This window comes from Phyllostomus hastatus, unplaced genomic scaffold (genome assembly GCF_019186645.2).
Source record: "Phyllostomus hastatus isolate PE091 unplaced genomic scaffold, TTU_PhHast_1.1 phas_contig_495, whole genome shotgun sequence".
NCBI lineage: Eukaryota > Metazoa > Chordata > Mammalia > Chiroptera > Phyllostomidae > Phyllostomus > Phyllostomus hastatus.
In genome coordinates this window covers 8,830,526-8,846,920 of record NW_025333895.1, presented here as the reverse complement: position 1 = coordinate 8,846,920, position 16,395 = coordinate 8,830,526, and the positions used below count along the sequence as shown (strand labels likewise).

Below are 16,395 nucleotides of genomic sequence, written 5' to 3'. Positions count from 1 at the left end.
GGCCCTCCAGCCTGGGGGCGCCCCCGCGCCTGCTCGGGGCGCCGACCGTGCCAGGCCCTCCTGTCTCTGCCCTGTGGCTTCCGTTTCCGGCCTCCAGGTATTCTGCGTCTCAGAGGCAGTTCTGTGGCCCGAGATACACTTCCAGTGCCAAGGAAGACCCGCCTGCCACCTCTTCCATGCTGCCTTCTTGGGCTGAATCTAGCAGCTCGGGGAGGTCCTTGCGCCGTGTTGGGGTGGCCGGGGCACCCCGTCTGCCTGGACGGGGCCCGTCTCTGGCCTCCCGGCCGCCAGTCCCACGGACGGCACCCCCAGTCTCAGGGGGTGTGGCGGGTGCACAGGGCCAGAGGTGCGGGGGCTCGGGGCCCAGTGAGGCCCAGGCTCTGCAGGGCCCGGATCCAGCAGTTGGGTGTGGCACCCCCTCAGAGGTCCCTCTGCCCCTCTTGGGTGGGGAGGGCTGGGTGTCAGCGGGCCCGGGCACTGGGTCTGGGGCGCTGCAGCCTCACCGAGCCGAGGGGCAGACGAGCGTGTGGCCCTGAGCCCCAGGCGAGGCCCCGAGGGACTGTGGCAGAAGGACACCCCCTGGCCCAGGCCTGCCCGTCCGTGGGCGGGGCCGGGTGAGGGCTGGGCCGGGGTCTGAGCTGCGTGGCCAGTGGACGGGGCAGTTCCGGCGCGTCTTGCAGCAGTCCCTCCTGAGCGCGGGAGTCTCCCTCCAGGAGGCTGCAGAAAGCTCGCCCTGCCCCTGGTCCCCCAGGCTGGGGAGAGTGTCCGCGTGGGGCCGGTCTGTATAAACAGGAAGGCCCCGGGCGGGACCCGGGGGCAGCGGGGGTCCTGCAGAGCAGGCCCTGGGGGGCGGTTGGCCGTCCGGTCCTGACTCGGGGCCCCAGGGGCCCCCGGGCAGCCTGTCTGGAGCCATTTCTGCACCCTTGACCCCGGGACGCAAAGGATGGGGTGCCCCTGAGGAGCTGGCCCCCGTGGTTAGGTGGGCCGCCCCCAGAGCCCCCTCCTTCTCCCGGAGCCCCTCCCTGAGCCGGCTCTGCTGTCCAGCCCAGCTGCCCCTCGGGCTCACGGGGTCTCCCCCCGTGGCCGAGCCTCGGGCTGGGTGTGGACGGTGCCTCGGGGACTGCTGGGGGAGTTTTGGGGTGCAGCCTGGCTGCTGATGGTCACCTTCCTCCCTGCCTCCCTCCCTCCTTCCTTCCGGCCAGGCTTTCTCCCGCTCCCCCTCCCCTTCCTGCCCTGGAGCAGCAAAGAGCACCCGGGCAGCCCAGGCCCTGCCCACCCGGCGGGACCCGTAGCCCCCGCGCTGTGTCTGGACGGCCCTTCCCCGGCGGCCACCGCGCGTCAGGTGTGTCTGCCTGGCCGGGGCCGTCCCAGCAGTGCCGCGGCCCTCCGCTCTAGTGCAGACCCCCACCCCGGGTCACCCCCTCTCCACCCCCCGCAGAGAGTGCAGAGAGCTGGGGAGGCCGCGAGAGCCCAGGCCCGACGTCTCCCTCTTGGCCATCGCGGTCCCGCAGGCTGGGAAGGAGGCAGGCAGGGACAGGCGGGGGCAGTCCAGCCCTCAGGTCTCTGGACAGACACGCCCCTGGGCCGGGGACACTGTCCCTCTGCCAGGTCCAGCCTCTTCCCAGAAACCCCAGCAGCTGCCTCTGCTCCCTCAGCTTGGGCTCTGGGGATGTCTGCAGAGCGGGGGCAGCAAAGCCCAGCTCGTCTCCCTCTGTCTTGCCCCTGGACACGTGCAGGGTGCTTCTGGGGCCCGTGGGGGTGGGAGGGGAGGGCCAGCCCGGCCAGCCCGGCCTGCGTCTGCAGAGTGGGCCTGCCCGCCCGTGCAGGCAGGAAGCGGACACTCGGGCAGGGGCAGGCCGGGTGAGGTGGGCGCTCCAGGTGTCCGGCTTGGGCCCGGGACACGGCGGCAGTTGCCCGACCTGGGGGGGCAGCCGCAGATTTCCAGGCGTGAGCCTTCCCGGTGCCTCGGTTTCCCTGCCTGTCCACACTTGTTCCTGCCCGCCCGGGGCGTCCGGTGATCGACAGGGCTGTCCCACACTGCTGCGGGTCTTTGCCGGAGAGGGCCGCCGGTGCCTGGCTCCGGAGTGCCTTCGGCTTCGCTTCCCCCGGTCAGCGACTCGGTTTACACTCAGTTCCTCGGATGGCGAGGGTGTCGGGCGGGTCGGATGAGGCCCATTTGCTGGTGGGTCGGGCGGGGGGGGGGGGGCACCGCGTCAGGCGGGCCCCAGCCCTGGCCTGAAGGTGGCGCTCCAGGGGGCTGCAGGGTGGACTCTGGTGGATGCTGCTGGGGGGGGGGGGTTGCGGCTGGGGCAGCAGAGCCCCTTGTGTTCCCGGGGTGGGGGGCGCCCCGCCGAGAGGGTGCCCCGCGGCTCCGTGCACGCGTCAGGGGGCCCTGGAGGAGAGCTCGCTCGGGCTTCGGCTGGAGGCCGGCCCGAGGGTCGGGAGTGGGGACTGGAAGGGGACGGCGTGCGTCTCCGGAGCCTCCGCGTGCACAGGTGCCCGGTGCCCATGGGATGGCGTGGGGACGAGGCCCGCGGGGCGCCCTTCCTGCGCCGGGCCTGGGGTTCCGCCCCCCTGCCCGCTGAGGTTTGGGGGGTCCCGTCAGCGTCTTCCCAGGGCCGCCGGCTGCGTGGCCGTGAGGGGAGCGGCAGCCAGGGTGTGTGTGCCCCGACGCGGGGGGGTTGTGGGTGGGGGCCGCACTAGACTCCTCAGAAGCAGGCGCGGGCCAGGTTGAGGGGCCCGGGAGACCCTTCGTGGGCGGGAAGGCTGAGGCCCGTGGAGGACGTGCTGGTCCAGAGCCCCCCCACCCCAGGCTCCTGCACGGTGGCCTGCGCGGGCCCACAGACTGCTGGTTCACTGGCTGGGGGTGCTCTGCCCGCTGAGCCCTCAGGGTGGGGGTGGGGGGGGAGTGTAACAGCCGCCGGCTGGCTTGTGGGGGCTTTGACATTCCTGAGATGAAAGGCTGGGGTGGGGGAGGGGGGGAGAGGGGGCAGGGGGGAGGGAGGGCCCAGCCCCTCCCCACAGCCTCCGCGGGCTGCCCTGCCCGACCCGACCCGGGGCTGGCGCACAGCTGGGCGGGCCCCTCCACGCAGCCCACCCGGAAGCTCCCCGCCCCTGGCTGCAGGCGCCCCTCGTGGGCCCGGGAGTCTCAGAGGGTCCAGGGGTCCGCAGGCCCAAACAGCGAGGCCTGATGGTTAAGGCCACAGCCCTGGGAGAGGGCGTGCCCCCCCCAGCCCCTAGCCCCCACCCCCAGTGCTGGCTGCCCCCCCCAGCCAGGGCAGGTGCGAGAGAGAACACAGGTCCTCGGTCCCCCTGCCGTGAACTGCGGCGGCGGCCGTCCCCCCACCTCTCCCCCGAGTCCCCGTGTCTGCGCCCGAACGGGGACTGGGTGGTGCCCTGACGCCGCCGGCCCGCCCCTGTCTACAGCCCCCGCTCCTTCGCTTGGAGCCCCCGAGTCTGCGGGCAGAGGGGCCGGCGCTCCGGGCCGCCGGGCTGTCTGTGTCTCGGGAGCCCCCGAGACGGGGCGCCTGGAGCCTTGCCCGGGGCCGGTGCGCCCCGCTCTGTGGCCTCCTGAGGTCTCTGGCGCGGGGTGGGGGGGCACGGGGCGCAGCCGCCCACCCCTGGTGCGGGTCCCTGACCGCCCCGCTGTGCGTTCTTGTCTTGCAGACTTCTCCACCCAGGTGAACTCCTCGTCCCTCAGCCCCCCGACGGGGCGCGGGTCCATGGCCGCCCCCTCGCTGCACCCCTCCCTGGGGCCCGGCATCGGTTCCTCGCTCGGCTCCCCGGGGCAGCTGCACTCGCCCATCAGCACCCTGAGCTCCCCCATCAACGGCATGGGCCCACCCTTCTCCGTCATCAGCCCGCCCATGGGCCCCCACTCCCTGTCTGTGCCCACCACGCCCGCCCTGGGCTTCGGCACCGGCAGCCCCCAGGTAAGTGGGGGCGGGGGCGGGGCGCGGCCCGGGCGTCACCCGCAGGATGTCTGCGTCGCCACGGGGACCCCTGGCGGTCACGGCCGCCCCTGGTCTCTGGAAGCAGAGCCCGGAGGGGCGGGCGGCCTCGGCCCGAGTGTGAGCCAGGGTCCGGCTGGGTGGGCGCCGGGCGGCCGGGGGACCTCGGCCTGCTCCCCAGCGGGCACGCCCTCCCAGGGGTCCTGCTGTCCTTCCTGACAGAGGCGGTGCCCTTGCTGCCCTCCCTGCCCCGGGCCCGGCTCAGCTGTCAGGCCCGCCCGCGGTGGAGGAGGGTCCCTGGTGGAGTGGCATTGCCCCGCCCCCGTGGGGCCTGCAGGGGTGAGGGGGGTGGGGGTGCAGAGTGCGGCTCCCCTGCGCAGCGGTGCCGGCTGTGCCCCCTGTGGACCCCCGCCCCCTCCAGGGCAGCGGCCCCCTCGACCCAGGAGGGCCGGGGCACCGGTGGGGTATGGAGCCGGCCCACCGCCCGTCTGCGGGGCCCCTGTGGGCTGGGGTGCAGAAGCTCACCGGCCCTTCCAGGGTGGCCCCTGCCCCTGGCGGAGGGGTGCCGAGGGCTCGGGCACCGGTGCAGGCCCCCAGGCCCCCCCTCCCTGGTCCCACGGCCTCGCAGCGGTGGGCAGCGGGCCCGAGGTGCTGGCACGAGGGAGGCCCGGCCGCCCTCCTGGGCCCGGCCGGGCTATTTTTAGTGTGGCCGCCCCACCCCCTCTCGCTGGCTGCTCGGTGCTCGCAGCGAAAGGGCAGACGAAGACCGGGAGCCCGGGCGGAGGTGGGCATCGGCCGGCTCTCCGAGCCCCGGGAGCTTCCTGCTGGCTGCAGGTGGCCGCCCGCAGTGGGCGGCTGGAGCGGAGGCTGCAGTGGGGCTGTGGGGTGGGGGGGCTGGGCCCTAGGGTGCCCGCCCGGGGGTGGCAGGGATGCTCTCGGACCCTGGGCGCCCAGTGTCCCGGCACCGTTAGGTCACCTAGGGCCAGGGGCAGGGCAGGGGCGGGGGCGGCGCTGGGTGGGGGACACTCAGGCTGGGCCGCGCTCTCCGCCGCTCCCTGTGCCCGTCCGGGGGCCCCGGCACACACTGGTGTGGGCCGAGAGCGGGCCGCCCGCGAGCCGAGGGCCCGGGCCCCTTCAGGTGGGCTCGGGGGTCCGGGCGGGGTTGGGCCGGAGGGGGTGGGGTGTAATAGCTGTGCCCTGGATGCTCGCTGCCGCTCAGTCGCCGGTCCATACGTCCGTCCGTCCGTCCATCCTCGGGGGGCCCCACTCGGTCTGCCGGGGTCTGAGCCTGTGCTCCTGCTTGCCCTTTGCCCTCTGGCCTGGTCCCCAGCCCCCCCGCCTCACCCCTGCCCCCTTTGCGCCTTCCCTGCCAGCTGATTTGACTTCCTGGCTTTCGCAGCCCGTCTTGGAAACCTGGGGTTCCCCGTCTTCGTGGGGGTGTGGGAGGAGGTCCAGGAGGGCGTGTCTCCCCGACACTGCACCCCACACCGCACCCCACCCCACCCCCGGCTCCAAAAGCCACAGCCCTGAAGCCAGAGGTGCTGGAGCCAGCGAGGTGCTCTGTCTTCTGCGGCCGTCGGGGGGGTCTGGTGCTCCGCTGGGCACCGGGCCAGGAGGGCCCCCCACCCCCGCGTCCAGCCTGCGGCACCCTGCCTCGCGGGGCAGTTGGTGCGTGGGGGCCCGGGCACAGCCAGACGCTGCCCTGGGCCCTGCGGCTGCCCCGCGCCCCTCCCTTGGTCAGGGGGCTTCACCCCTGCAGGGCCCCCCAGGGAGTGTCCGCGCCACACCGCGGAGCTCGCCCACGGCACCTGGCCTGCGTGGGCGCCTCGGTGTCCAGACGTGCCAGCCAGCAGGGCCTCCCTGGGGCAGGGCCCGCCCAGGCCCAGCGGGGTGGCCGGCCCCGCCTGCTCCTGGCTCCGGGCACCGTGGCCGTGAGGCCTCTGACTCGGCATCCCCAGGTGGCCAAGTGGGCCTCACGGCAGCCCGGGGCCTGCCTGCTCCTGGGCCCTGGAGCCTCCCTGTCCAGTCGGCCACGGGCGGGCGAGGGCCTCCCCCACGTGGGCTGGCGGTGGGGCCTGCCGTGCGTGTGCTCGGGAAGGAAGGGGAAGGAAGGGCGTGGTGGGTGTGGAGGAGAGGGCTGGAGAGACGGCCGGGGACCCGGGTGGGGGCGCCGGCGAGGAGGGAGGTGGTTTCAGTAAGTGCCCCCGGCTCCGGCGGGAACCGAAATCCATGCCCAGGATGTGAAAGGGGAAACGGGCCGGGCCCCCACCCCGGCCGCACCGCGGAGTCTCCCAGCCCGTGGTGGAGGTGCCCCGGGTGTCCCAGCAGACGGGGTGCGGGGCCGCATCCCCGCAGGTGGGCAGGCCGGCCCCTGCTCTGCTCCGGGGGCTGTGGACCCGGCGGGGGGTCAGCGGCTGAGGAGTGGGTGAGGGTTGCCGGCTGGGCCGTGTGGCCTCGCCCTGGTGGCCACGTGGGGACTGTGGCAGAGCGGCCCAGGCCTCGTCGCCCACAGGGCACACGGGCAGCTGGGAGCGCGGTGCTGGCCTGGGAGTCAGCGAGGCCTTGGGGCCCATGTGGCTGACCTGCCTGCCGCTCTGTCAGCCTCCCCCCACGCCTCAGCCCTGCCTCAGTTTACCTAGAGCAGGCGTCAGTCCCCCAGGCCTGCGCGTGGGGGCCTGGGAGACAGGACAGGTGGCCCCCGTCCCGCCCGGCGTGGTTTGGGCAGCCGCAGGAAGGGGAAACGCCCGTGTTCTGGTCCATGGGGCCGCCAGGCTGGTGCGGCCACGCCGGGTGGTGGCGGGTCCCCCCGACACCCAGTTCTGCACACCAGGGACCTCAGTGTCAGAGTGACGGCTCCCCTGGGTCACACGGGGGATGGAGGTGACGGCCCGGAGGCTGAGCTGGGCCCCTGCCCTCCTGCCTCTGCCCCCGGCGGCCAGCTCTGCGGGTGGGCACCCAGGGGCTCCCGGCAAGCTCCCCAGGGGTCTCCGTGTTCCTTCTGCGAGAACGGGTCACCGCCCGCTGGCTCCGAGGCTGCAGCTCGTGCCCTGCCCTGCCACCGGGTGCTGTGCGCCCGAGGCCACCCCCGGCCTCCCCGAGCCCCCATGTCCATGTCTAGGACTCGGGGTAGCACTGCCCCGCGGCCACGCCGTCGACGGCTGGAGCACACAGCACGGGACGTGGGGGGTCTTGGCTCACCCTTGGCGCCCTCCCTCAGCTGCGTCCCCTTCTTAGCCTCCTCTGTCACCTGGGACTCGCCCTTGCCCCCTGCAGTCAGCGCGCAGTGGGATCTCAGACCGCACGGGGCTGCCCTGCTCTGCGGAGGCGGGGGCCCGGGACGCCTCGCCCCACCAGCCTCCTGGCCTCCCTGCAGCCCACCCGCGTCCCTCGGGGGTGGGGGTGTCAGGTGTCCCCACAGAGCCCCCCAGCCCCCTGGGCGGAGGAGGGAGGGCCCGGAGCGGCCGGGGCGGGCAGAAGAAGGGCTCCAGCCGGGAGGCCTGTGTGAGGCTGTTGGGGGGGGTTCTGCCGCCTGTGCGTGGCGCTCAGGGCTCCGGGCTCGTCCTGTCCCGTGAGAGAGGCGCTGGGAGTGGGGGCCGCGGGGACGGAAGGGGCAGGTTCCGGGGGCGGGAGGGGCCGGGGCTACCAGGGGGCAGCAGCTGCAGCCGCTGTCGTCCCCAGAGACAGCTGCACCACCCGGCTTCCGCCTTCGCCGGGGGTTTGCAGAAGTGGGGGTGCTGGGGGCACCCCGGGCTGCCTGGCCGGGCTCCCAGCACCGGGGCGACGGGCTGGCCGGCGGGGAGCGGCGGGAAGCACCGCTGGCCCTCGGCGCTGACGGCGGAGCTGGGGGCGGACGCAGCGGAACTAGAAGTGCTGTGTCATTGCAGCCTCGGCAGCTGTTGCCAGGGCGACCGGTGAGTTTCCCACGCTGCCTCTGGTGCGGCGTCAGCCCGCCGTGTGGCGAGGGGATGGCGTCCCGCTCAGCGGACGCCCGAGGGGCATCTCCGGGTCCCTCTCCCTGGAGGCACGTGATCGGAGATCCTGCCCGGCCCCCACCCCGAGGCCCGGGCAGTGTGGCCTCTGGGTGGGCCCAGCCCCAGCCCTCCTCCTCCTCCTCCTCCTCCTCCTCCTCCTCCTCCCCCCTTCTCCTCCTCGCTGCGACCGGGCCTTAGTGTCCCCCGGCGTGTCAGGGGTCCCGAAGGCTCCTGCTCGCCGGGAGGACCATGGGGCTCGCACTGTCCTGTGCAAGGGGCGCGCAGTGAGGGAAGGCGGTTCTTCTGTAGGTGGGCGAGGGACGGGGGCTTTGCGGGGGCCCCTCCTGAAGCCTGGGCTGGCCGTGGGAGGGTGGGGCCCCGAGGGCAAGGCAGCTCCCGCCAGCCGGGCCCAGCACGGGGGTGGGGGGCACCCGGCGGGCGCTGCACGGGGGTGGGCCCTGCTGCTCCCTGACTGTGCCCTGGGGCGGGCAGGCCTCGGTGTCTGTCTCTGCAAAGCAGGGGCGCGGCAGTGCCGTCCTCGCCACGGGCTGTGTGTGTGGGGCTGTGGGGGGCCGTGGGGGGCGCCGGCAGGTGCTTCCGGGTCCGCAGCACCTGCCGGGGCTGAGCCCGCTGTCCCCTCTTCAGCTCAACTCGCCCATGAACCCCGTCAGCAGCACCGAGGACATCAAGCCCCCGCTGGGCATCAATGGCGTCCTCAAGGTCCCCGCCCACCCCTCAGGGAACATGGCGTCCTTCACCAAGCACATCTGCGCCATCTGCGGGGACCGCTCCTCAGGTAGGCCGGCTGCAGCGGCGGGCCCTTCCGTGGGTCTTCCCGTGGTCTCGCATTGGGGGGGGGCCCGAGGGGCGGGGCGGGCCAGAGGCTGTTGGGACACTGGGGGGAGGCAGGTGCCATTGGCCGCGCAGGCGGTGCCCCTCTGCGGGCTGAGCCGCAGGTTGGGGGGCCCCTCGAGTTTGCCTCTGAACCCCGACAGCCCCCGGGGAGGACTGCTGTCGTCCCCGCCCGGGACCCCCGGGGTGGGAGCCCGGCGGTGGGTGGGGAGCTCACCGCCGCCCCGGCCCCGCCCCGCCCCGCCCGCAGGCAAGCACTACGGCGTGTACAGCTGTGAGGGCTGCAAGGGCTTCTTCAAGCGCACGGTGCGCAAGGACCTGACCTACACCTGCCGGGACAACAAGGACTGCCTCATCGACAAGCGCCAGCGCAACCGCTGCCAGTACTGCCGCTACCAGAAGTGCCTGGCCATGGGCATGAAGCGCGAGGGTAGGCACCGTGGGGCCCCGGGGGGCGGGCGGCCCCTCGCATACCTCTGGCGACGGGGCGCTCACCCCCGATGCAGCTCCGTGGGCCATGATCTCACTCAGGCCCTGCCCTCCCGAGTGCCTGCGGTGCGCCCGGCTCCGGGGCCGCGGAGGACACAGCCGTGGCCGTGCACTCGGGCGGCCGCCAGCCCCCGGGGACGGGTGTTGCTCTGACCCTCTTCCTGATCGCGGGGACTGCGTCCAGCTCCTGGCTCCAGGGAGCCAGGCAGAGGCAGGGGGAGGCCAGTGAGAGTGGGGGCTGGCGGTGGGCGGCGGGGGCGGGAATGGGCCGAGGGATGGGGGGCGCCCAGGGGCCGGGGGCCGTGTTCCCGCCGTCCTGTGAGGGCGCAGCCGAGGAGGCCCTAGTGGAGGCGGCGCTGACCGGGGGGCAGGGAGCTCTGGAGGCCACCCGACGTCCCCCAAGCCTGCCGGACGCCGGAGTGTGGCCGCACTCCACTCCTCCTGCACAGCCAGGCCCCTAGAGCAGCCCTCAGAGGGGCTCCGGCCCTGGGTGGGGGTCCATCTCTTGGACGGCGCTGGTCAGGGCGGCGTGGGGGCGGGCGGCAGCAGGTCTCTCCCTGGAGTTCTCAAGCGGTGCAGCCGGACCCGGGTCCCAGCCCTCACTCCTGGCTTGCCCTGGGGCCTCCTCCCAGCTCTTTCCTGCCCCGGGCCTCAGTTTCCCCGTCTGTAGGCTTGGCGGCCCCAGCACGCTGCGTGGTCTCTCCGGATTGTGGGCACCCGTGCTGGCGTGGGGGTGGTGGGCCCGTGGGGCAGGGGTCTCGGGGTCTGCACTCTTCCCGGTGGCTGTTCCGGGGGCCCTCGGTGGCTGCCATGTCCCTCTCCTCCCCAGCAGCTCCTGATTGCCCTCTAGTGGTGGCTGCAGTTTTTACCCAAATTCATTCTTTTTGCTTCTCGTCAGCCCCAGTTTGCTTCTTGCCTAGATACTGAAACCTCGGCTGGGCCCCACAGTCCTACAGGGTCTCCTGCCCGAGGCTGCAGGGGGAGGGTGACGTGGGTGCGGCCCCGTCCCCTGCTCGCAGCGAGGGGCAGTGGGTCCGTGCACCCCGGAGGGGTACCGTGCAGACTGTGTGCCCGCCGGGCCTTCCCGCTGGGGGTGCAAGCTCCGTAGCGTGTTCAGCCCCCCTTCCTCGTGCAGGCAGAGAGCCTGAGGCCCCCGGGTGTCCCGGCCTCGCCAGGTCCCACCCAGGGCCGAGCCTGGGCCTCCGGCTTCCAGGGCCGAGCTCCTTTCTTGAGGCCACCGAGGGAGTGCGTGCCCGGCCCCCGTTCCCCTGGGTGGCCCGTGTAGTCAGGGAGGGCTTTCTGGAGGTGGCGAACACAGTGTTGTTCTGAAGGATAGAACCTTGGGCAAGGCACAGGTGGGTAGTGGGCAGCGTGTCCGGTTGGTGTCCGGCACGCAGGGCTGGGTGCCAGCGTGCCAGGGGGAAGGTGGGCACCCAGGCCGGCCACCCGAGGCTCCCACCCTGCAGCCCGGAGCAGGCTTGGGTCACAAGCCTGAGCTCAGCCCTCCAGCTGGGCGCCGTGCTACGCCCCACGCCGGGCACCACGCTGGGGCTGGGCACGTGGGGAGCTGCGGGCGCCCCCCCACCGAACACGAGTGCCACGTAAGCAGGCAGGCCCCCTTCAGGACCTGGAGGTGCGGGGCTCCCTGGGAGCCGGGGGGAGGCTCCTGCCTTGGGTGCCGGTGAGCCCCGGGTGGGTGGGAGGTGGCCGGCGGACGCCTGAGGAACGGGGAGGGTCAGGCCGGGGCTTGGCCGGCAGAGGGTGGTGCATGCAGAGGACGCGGGCGTCGGTGACGTGGCCCGCTGCAGGGGCAGCTGCTGTCCTGTGCCCCGGGGGGGTGGCGCTGCCCGGTCCCGGGCTCGTCCAGCAAGTGCTGGCCCCTCCCTGAGGTCCCCTCAGCCCGCTCACGTGAGCGGTGAGAGCCCGGCTGTCATGGACTCCAGGTTCCCGTCCCCAGAAGGCCTGGGGGAGAGGGGACGGTGCCCCGTTTCATTGTGGGGGGCTGTGGCCGGGCCGGGGAGACCTGCCCCTGACGTCCGCCGGTCTTGAGCAGCGGTTAGGCGTGCCTTCCGAGGACGGGGCCTGGTGGGGCCCCGCCCCCTCTGTGCCCACACGGTCCCACTCACCGCGGTGCTGGGGTGGGGGGGCTTGGGGGCGCCGTGGCCAGCACGGGGGGCGACGTCCCTCCAGCCTCCGCCCGCAGGTCTCGTGGACGAGGCTGGTGCTGTGGGCGCGTTTGCGGGAGCAGCGTGGGTCCTCGGGACCTGATTCACAGGCCGCTGGCCAGGCCCCTGATGCTGCGGGACTCCCCGCCCTTTGCCCCCCCCCACCACCCCCGGGCGTGTGTCGCAAGCGTGCAGGAGAGCGCTCCCCCGCCCGGACACCGCGGCTCGGCCCTGGCAGCCCCGCGGGCTCTGTCCCCAGGCAGGCGGCCTCTGGTGAGGTGGTGGCTTCTCACGTCTCCTGGAGCCCGAGGGGCCCAGTGCAGGGCCGTCCTCGGGAGGCACAGCTTGTGGCCCCGGCGAGGCCTCAGCACCGTCCCTGCAGGGAGCTGCGCGGCCTCAGGGCTGGCGGCCCCGAGGGTTCGGGAGGCACGGGTCCCCCTGCCCCTACACCCGCCGTGCAGCCTGTAGCCGGGGGCTAGGCACTGCCCCCCGGCCCCTGGGAAATGGAGATGGCTCCTCTCCCCTGTGTTGCTCCGGGAGAACCAAGGAGGACTCCCTGGCCGTGGCGGCGCTGTTAGCCCCAGGCTGGGGCAGCGTGGCAGTCCGGGAGAGCGGAGGCCAGGCACGCCCACCCAGAGTTCCCTGGGCTGGGGGCATGTGGGACGTTGTGAGCTGAAGGACCCCAGGGCCGGCCCCGGGCGGGACGCACGCCGCTGACGCGTCTCCATGCTAGCTCACGACTCCTCGGCGCGGCAGGCGGTCACACCCCTGTCGCAGGTGGGGAAACTGAGGCTCACACGCAGGCACAGAGTCCAGTGAACAGCGGGAGGGGCAGCGGGGGGCTGGCACTGGGCCGGCTGAGCACAGGGGGTCCTGGCTGGGGCCGACGGGACGCCCCTCCTTGGGCTGACGGAGGACGTGGCGGGCCGGCGACCCCTCTGCCGGGAGGTAGAGGGGCCTGCGGGTGCAGGCTGCCCCCAGGGGCTGGTTGCGCAGCATTCTGGGGGGAGCTGGGGGACACTGCTCCCCCAGCTGGGAAGTGTCACTCGGCCAGCCCCACGCCAGGCTCAGCCCGGGCCTGTCGGCTGGAGCTCGAGGGGCAGCGCCTGGGGGCCCCCCCACCAGGCTGATCGGGTCGGGAGGTGGGCCCTGGCTGGGGGTCCCCAGTCGGAGAGGGGAGACCTGGCCCCCAGCTGGGGTGCCCCGGCCCAAGCTCGAGAGGCCCCGCCCCTTTACTTCCTCCCCCAGGAAGGCCTCTCCCTGCTTCCCCCCCGCTTCCTGTGCCCCGGCTCCGAGCTCCGAGGGGCTGCGGCGCGGAGGCGGCAGCCTCTGGCGCGGGCGTGCACGCGGGTGTGTGGGCCCCGTTGCTCTCGGCCGAGGATGCTGGGGACCAGGGAGGCCAGGGACTCGCCCGGGCCACCCGGCTGTTAGAGGCAGAGCAGGGTCTGGGGCCTGGCCCCGCCTGCGCCCTGAGTGGCCTGCCCGCGGTCCAGAGAGCCCAGCTACGCCCTGCTGGCCGGCTGAGCCTCAGTTTCCCCACCTGGCGGGGCGAAGTGGCCGAGCCCAGCAGCGTGCGTCTCAGCCGTGTCCTGCCCCTGGGGGCTGAGGGTCCTGTCCCGGGGACCGACCTTGGGGACCTCCTCCTGGGGTCTCCAGGACACGGCCTGCCTGGGTTCCGGGTCCCCATTGCCCTGGACGCCGGCCCAGGTCCTTCACGTAGCCGTCTCCTGCCTGGTCAGCTCTGCTGGCACGCGACCCGTTGGTCGAGGCTGAGAGAGTGACCCATCACCCCCCCCACCCCTGCCTGCGGAGGGTCTGGGGCCCCGAGGCTCCTGGCCACCCGCCTGCCAGCGTGAGCTCCCCGCCCAGCCCGCCCATTCCCCCCTTCCCCCCCGTCAGACTGTCTGGAAGAGCCAGGCCCACAAACGCTCGGACCTGAGGCTTGCTCCTCAGCCCGGTGGCGTCCGGCCGGCCCTGGAGTCTCACCCTGGCCTGGGGGCAGCTCTGCACAGCCGGGTGTCGGTGCGGGGAGGACGCAGAGCCTGGCCTCGGAGCCCCGTGGCCCCGGAGAGGGGCACAGAGGGGTCCCAGCGGTCGGTGGGGGTGGGGAGGTGTCAACGGGGCCTGTTACAGCTCTGGGCCATGGGACGGACCCCCGCCAGGCCAGGGCTGCGGCAGGAGGGGTCGAACGTCCTGTTTCCCAGGGCAGCCGTGACCGTGCCCTCCCGTGCCCCCAGCCCCCGCCTTTCCTGCCGGGGTGAGCCGCCCTGCCGTCCTGGGTCGCTGTGGGGGGCCCAGGCCCGGGTGCTCTGCAGCTCTGGAGTGTCTCCGTTTCCTGCCGGGAGCCTTGTGGGTGGGGGCACGGCCCCGGGAGGCGGGCTCTGCTCTGCCTGTCCCGGCCCTCCCCGGGGGTCTGTGCCCGGGCTTGAGTGACACAGCCGGGGGGGGGGGGGAGTGCGGGGGGCGCCTGTGCAGAGGAGTTTCCGTGTGGCACTCTGTGAGTCCCCTTGCCCGGGCCCCCACAGCGTCCTGGGGGCTGAGGAGCCCCGGGAGCCCCAGTGAGGCTTCTCTGCCGTGTGGGTGTTTGGGGCGACAGCGCTGAAGTAAACCATTTATTTTTTTAAAAGATTTTATGTATTTATTTTCAGAGAGGGAAGGGAGGGAGAAAGAGAGAGAGAGAAACATCAATGTGCGGTTGCTGGGGGCCGTGGCCTGCAACCCAGGCACGTGCCCTGACTGGGAATCGAACCTGCGACACTTTGGTTCGCAGCCCGCGCTCCATCCACTGAGCTACACCAGCCAGGGCTGTAAACCATTTATTTGCTGCCTTTTCCCATTGGTGTCTCTCTCTGGGGCCCCAGCACCCGGCCCCCTCCTGGCTCCCCGCCTGTCCAGCCCCTGCTCTGGCCTCTGCATGTGCCGCCTCTGCCCGATCCCCTGTCCCTGGTTTTCCCGCTCCTTCGGTCTCATTGCCCCTTCCTCCGGGAAGCCTTCCTGACTTTGTCCGTGGCCCGTCCCGTCCCTTCTCTGTTCCTGTCGGGATCCCTTCCGAGCCACCCACTCGGTCTGCCCTGCCGTGCCCGGCCCGGCCCGGGGGGCGGGGGTGGGTGCCGGGGGGCACACCCGCGGACCGGGTCGGTGAGCGGCGGGCACGCTCCGTTCTCAGCCGTGCAGGAGGAGCGGCAGCGGGGCAAGGACCGGAGCGAGAGCGAGGTGGAGTCCACCAGCAGCGCCAACGAGGACATGCCGGTGGAGAAGATCCTGGAGGCCGAGCTGGCCGTCGAGCCCAAGACCGAGACGTACGTGGAGGCCAACGTGGGGCTGAACCCCAACTCGGTGAGTGCCGCCTGCCCACGGTCCCCCCCCCCCCGTGGGGGCAGGCCCCCCCCCGTGCGGCTTTGGGGAGCGTGGGCCCCGGGAGCCCCCCGGGACCGGAGGCAGGACTTGGCGCCTCACGCCTCCTGCCGCCTCCCGCCCGTCGTCCGGTGGGTGTCGGGGCCCCCCCGCCTGCCGCAGGTCTGGGGACAGCATCGTGTCCGGGCCTCCTCTGTCTCCTACGTGGGCTCGGGGCGACCCTGAGGCTGCCGGGCCTGCCCTGAGCTCACCTGGGCTCCGCGGCCCAGCACGGCCTGCACCTGCCCCGCCCCAAGCCCGGGGCCTTTGCACTGGCCCTGCCGGCTCCTCCGGCTTCCAGGGGCCCCTTTTACTGGGGTCCCCTCGGGCCCCTGCCAAGGTGGGCCTGGCCCTGGGAGGTGGGCTCGGCCCTCATCGCCCCCTCCAGGGCCCCGGGCACGTGGCGGTGTGTGTGGCCAGTGCGTCCTCTCCCGGGGACAGCCCACCGGCCTTCGGTCAGGGGCAGCGACCCCTCCTTGCGGGCGGGCGCTCGCACGGGGCCCTCCCCCGCATCTGAGAGTGGGGGTCCCCTCCTACATGCTTAGGAGGCTCCCGCAGGCTGAGGCCCCCGCTTCCTGCACTCTGTGATGGGGCGCCAGCAGCGACCCCGTGACCCTGGGCAGGGTGACCCGGCCCCACCCTCGGTCCCCTCTCCAGTCCCAGTGGCAGGTGGGAGGCCAGCTGCGAGGGTTTCATGATCGAGCAGAATCTAAAAAAAAACCCCCAAAAACCCACCAAAAAAATGGGAGACCGAGGGAGGGCTGCCAACCTTTAATTTTGCCAAGTAAGGGCGTCACGTGGGAGGCCATCTGGCCCCTGCCCTCCCGGTGGCTTCGGGGGGAGGTGCTGGAGGCCCAGACCGGGGGGGGGGGTGGCCGGGCCTCGCGTGGTGGGGGAGCTCCCGGGATCCCCCCCATCCCACGTGCCCACCTTCTCCTCTGGCCCTTGCGCCACGGCTCCCCGTGGGACCCCTCCCCGCAGATGGCAGCGGGAGGCCCGGGAGGCCCAGCTCTGGAGCCCTGGGGGAGCCTCCAGCCTCTGCCTGGGGCCCTGCTGTCCACCCCCCGGGAAGGGACAGTCCTTTCCACTCGGGCACAGGGGGGCCCGTCGGTGGGGCTGACGGCCGAGGCTCAGAGGGGTTTGGGGTGGGCTGCAGGCCATGCAGCCAATGGGGCTGGAACGCCTCCCGGCCCCTCCCCCACGGGAGCCGCGCCAGGCCCAGCCTGCCCTCCCGCCCCCACCGCCCGTCCTCCCCCGCCGCAGGTGCGCGGGCACCCGTGCACCCGCCTTGGCGGCCTGGCCTGCTCCCTGGGAGGGGCTGCTGGGCAGGGGTCTCTCCGAGCCACCTCTGAGCCGGGGAGGGAGAGGCAGCTGGGCCGGTGGGTGGGGTGGGGGGGCGGAGCCGGCAGCGCCCTCCAGCCGGGCCCCAGTACCTCGGAGTCCCACGCCTGCCCCAGCCTCCAGCTCCTCTCGCTTCCTTGTCCGTGACGCCGGCCACCTGGCACCTGCCCCTGCGGTGGGGCTGGCAGACTCGGGGCCCGACGGTCTTCCTGGGGCTGCTCTGGCAGGGGACCG

General features: G+C 73.3%; 1 protein-coding gene across 5 annotated transcripts in view; it reads left to right on the top strand.

Annotated features, from left to right (window-relative positions):
* The window catches only part of RXRA (retinoid X receptor alpha), a 75,713-nt gene that overhangs the window by 51,680 nt on the left and 7,638 nt on the right, over positions 1-16,395 (top strand). For 4 of the 5 annotated variants that reach the window (XM_045846104.1, XM_045846103.1, XM_045846101.1 and 1 more), the window contains exons 2-5: positions 3,667-3,932; positions 8,567-8,717; positions 9,024-9,203; positions 14,594-14,763. In XM_045846104.1, coding sequence (XP_045702060.1) covers positions 3,667-3,932; positions 8,567-8,717; positions 9,024-9,203; positions 14,594-14,763 — 767 coding nt within the window. Of the gene's footprint in view, positions 1-3,666; positions 3,933-7,722; positions 7,862-8,566; positions 8,718-9,023; positions 9,204-14,593; positions 14,764-16,395 lie in introns of those variants that run through there. The other variant, XM_045846106.1, reaches the window with a different exon arrangement.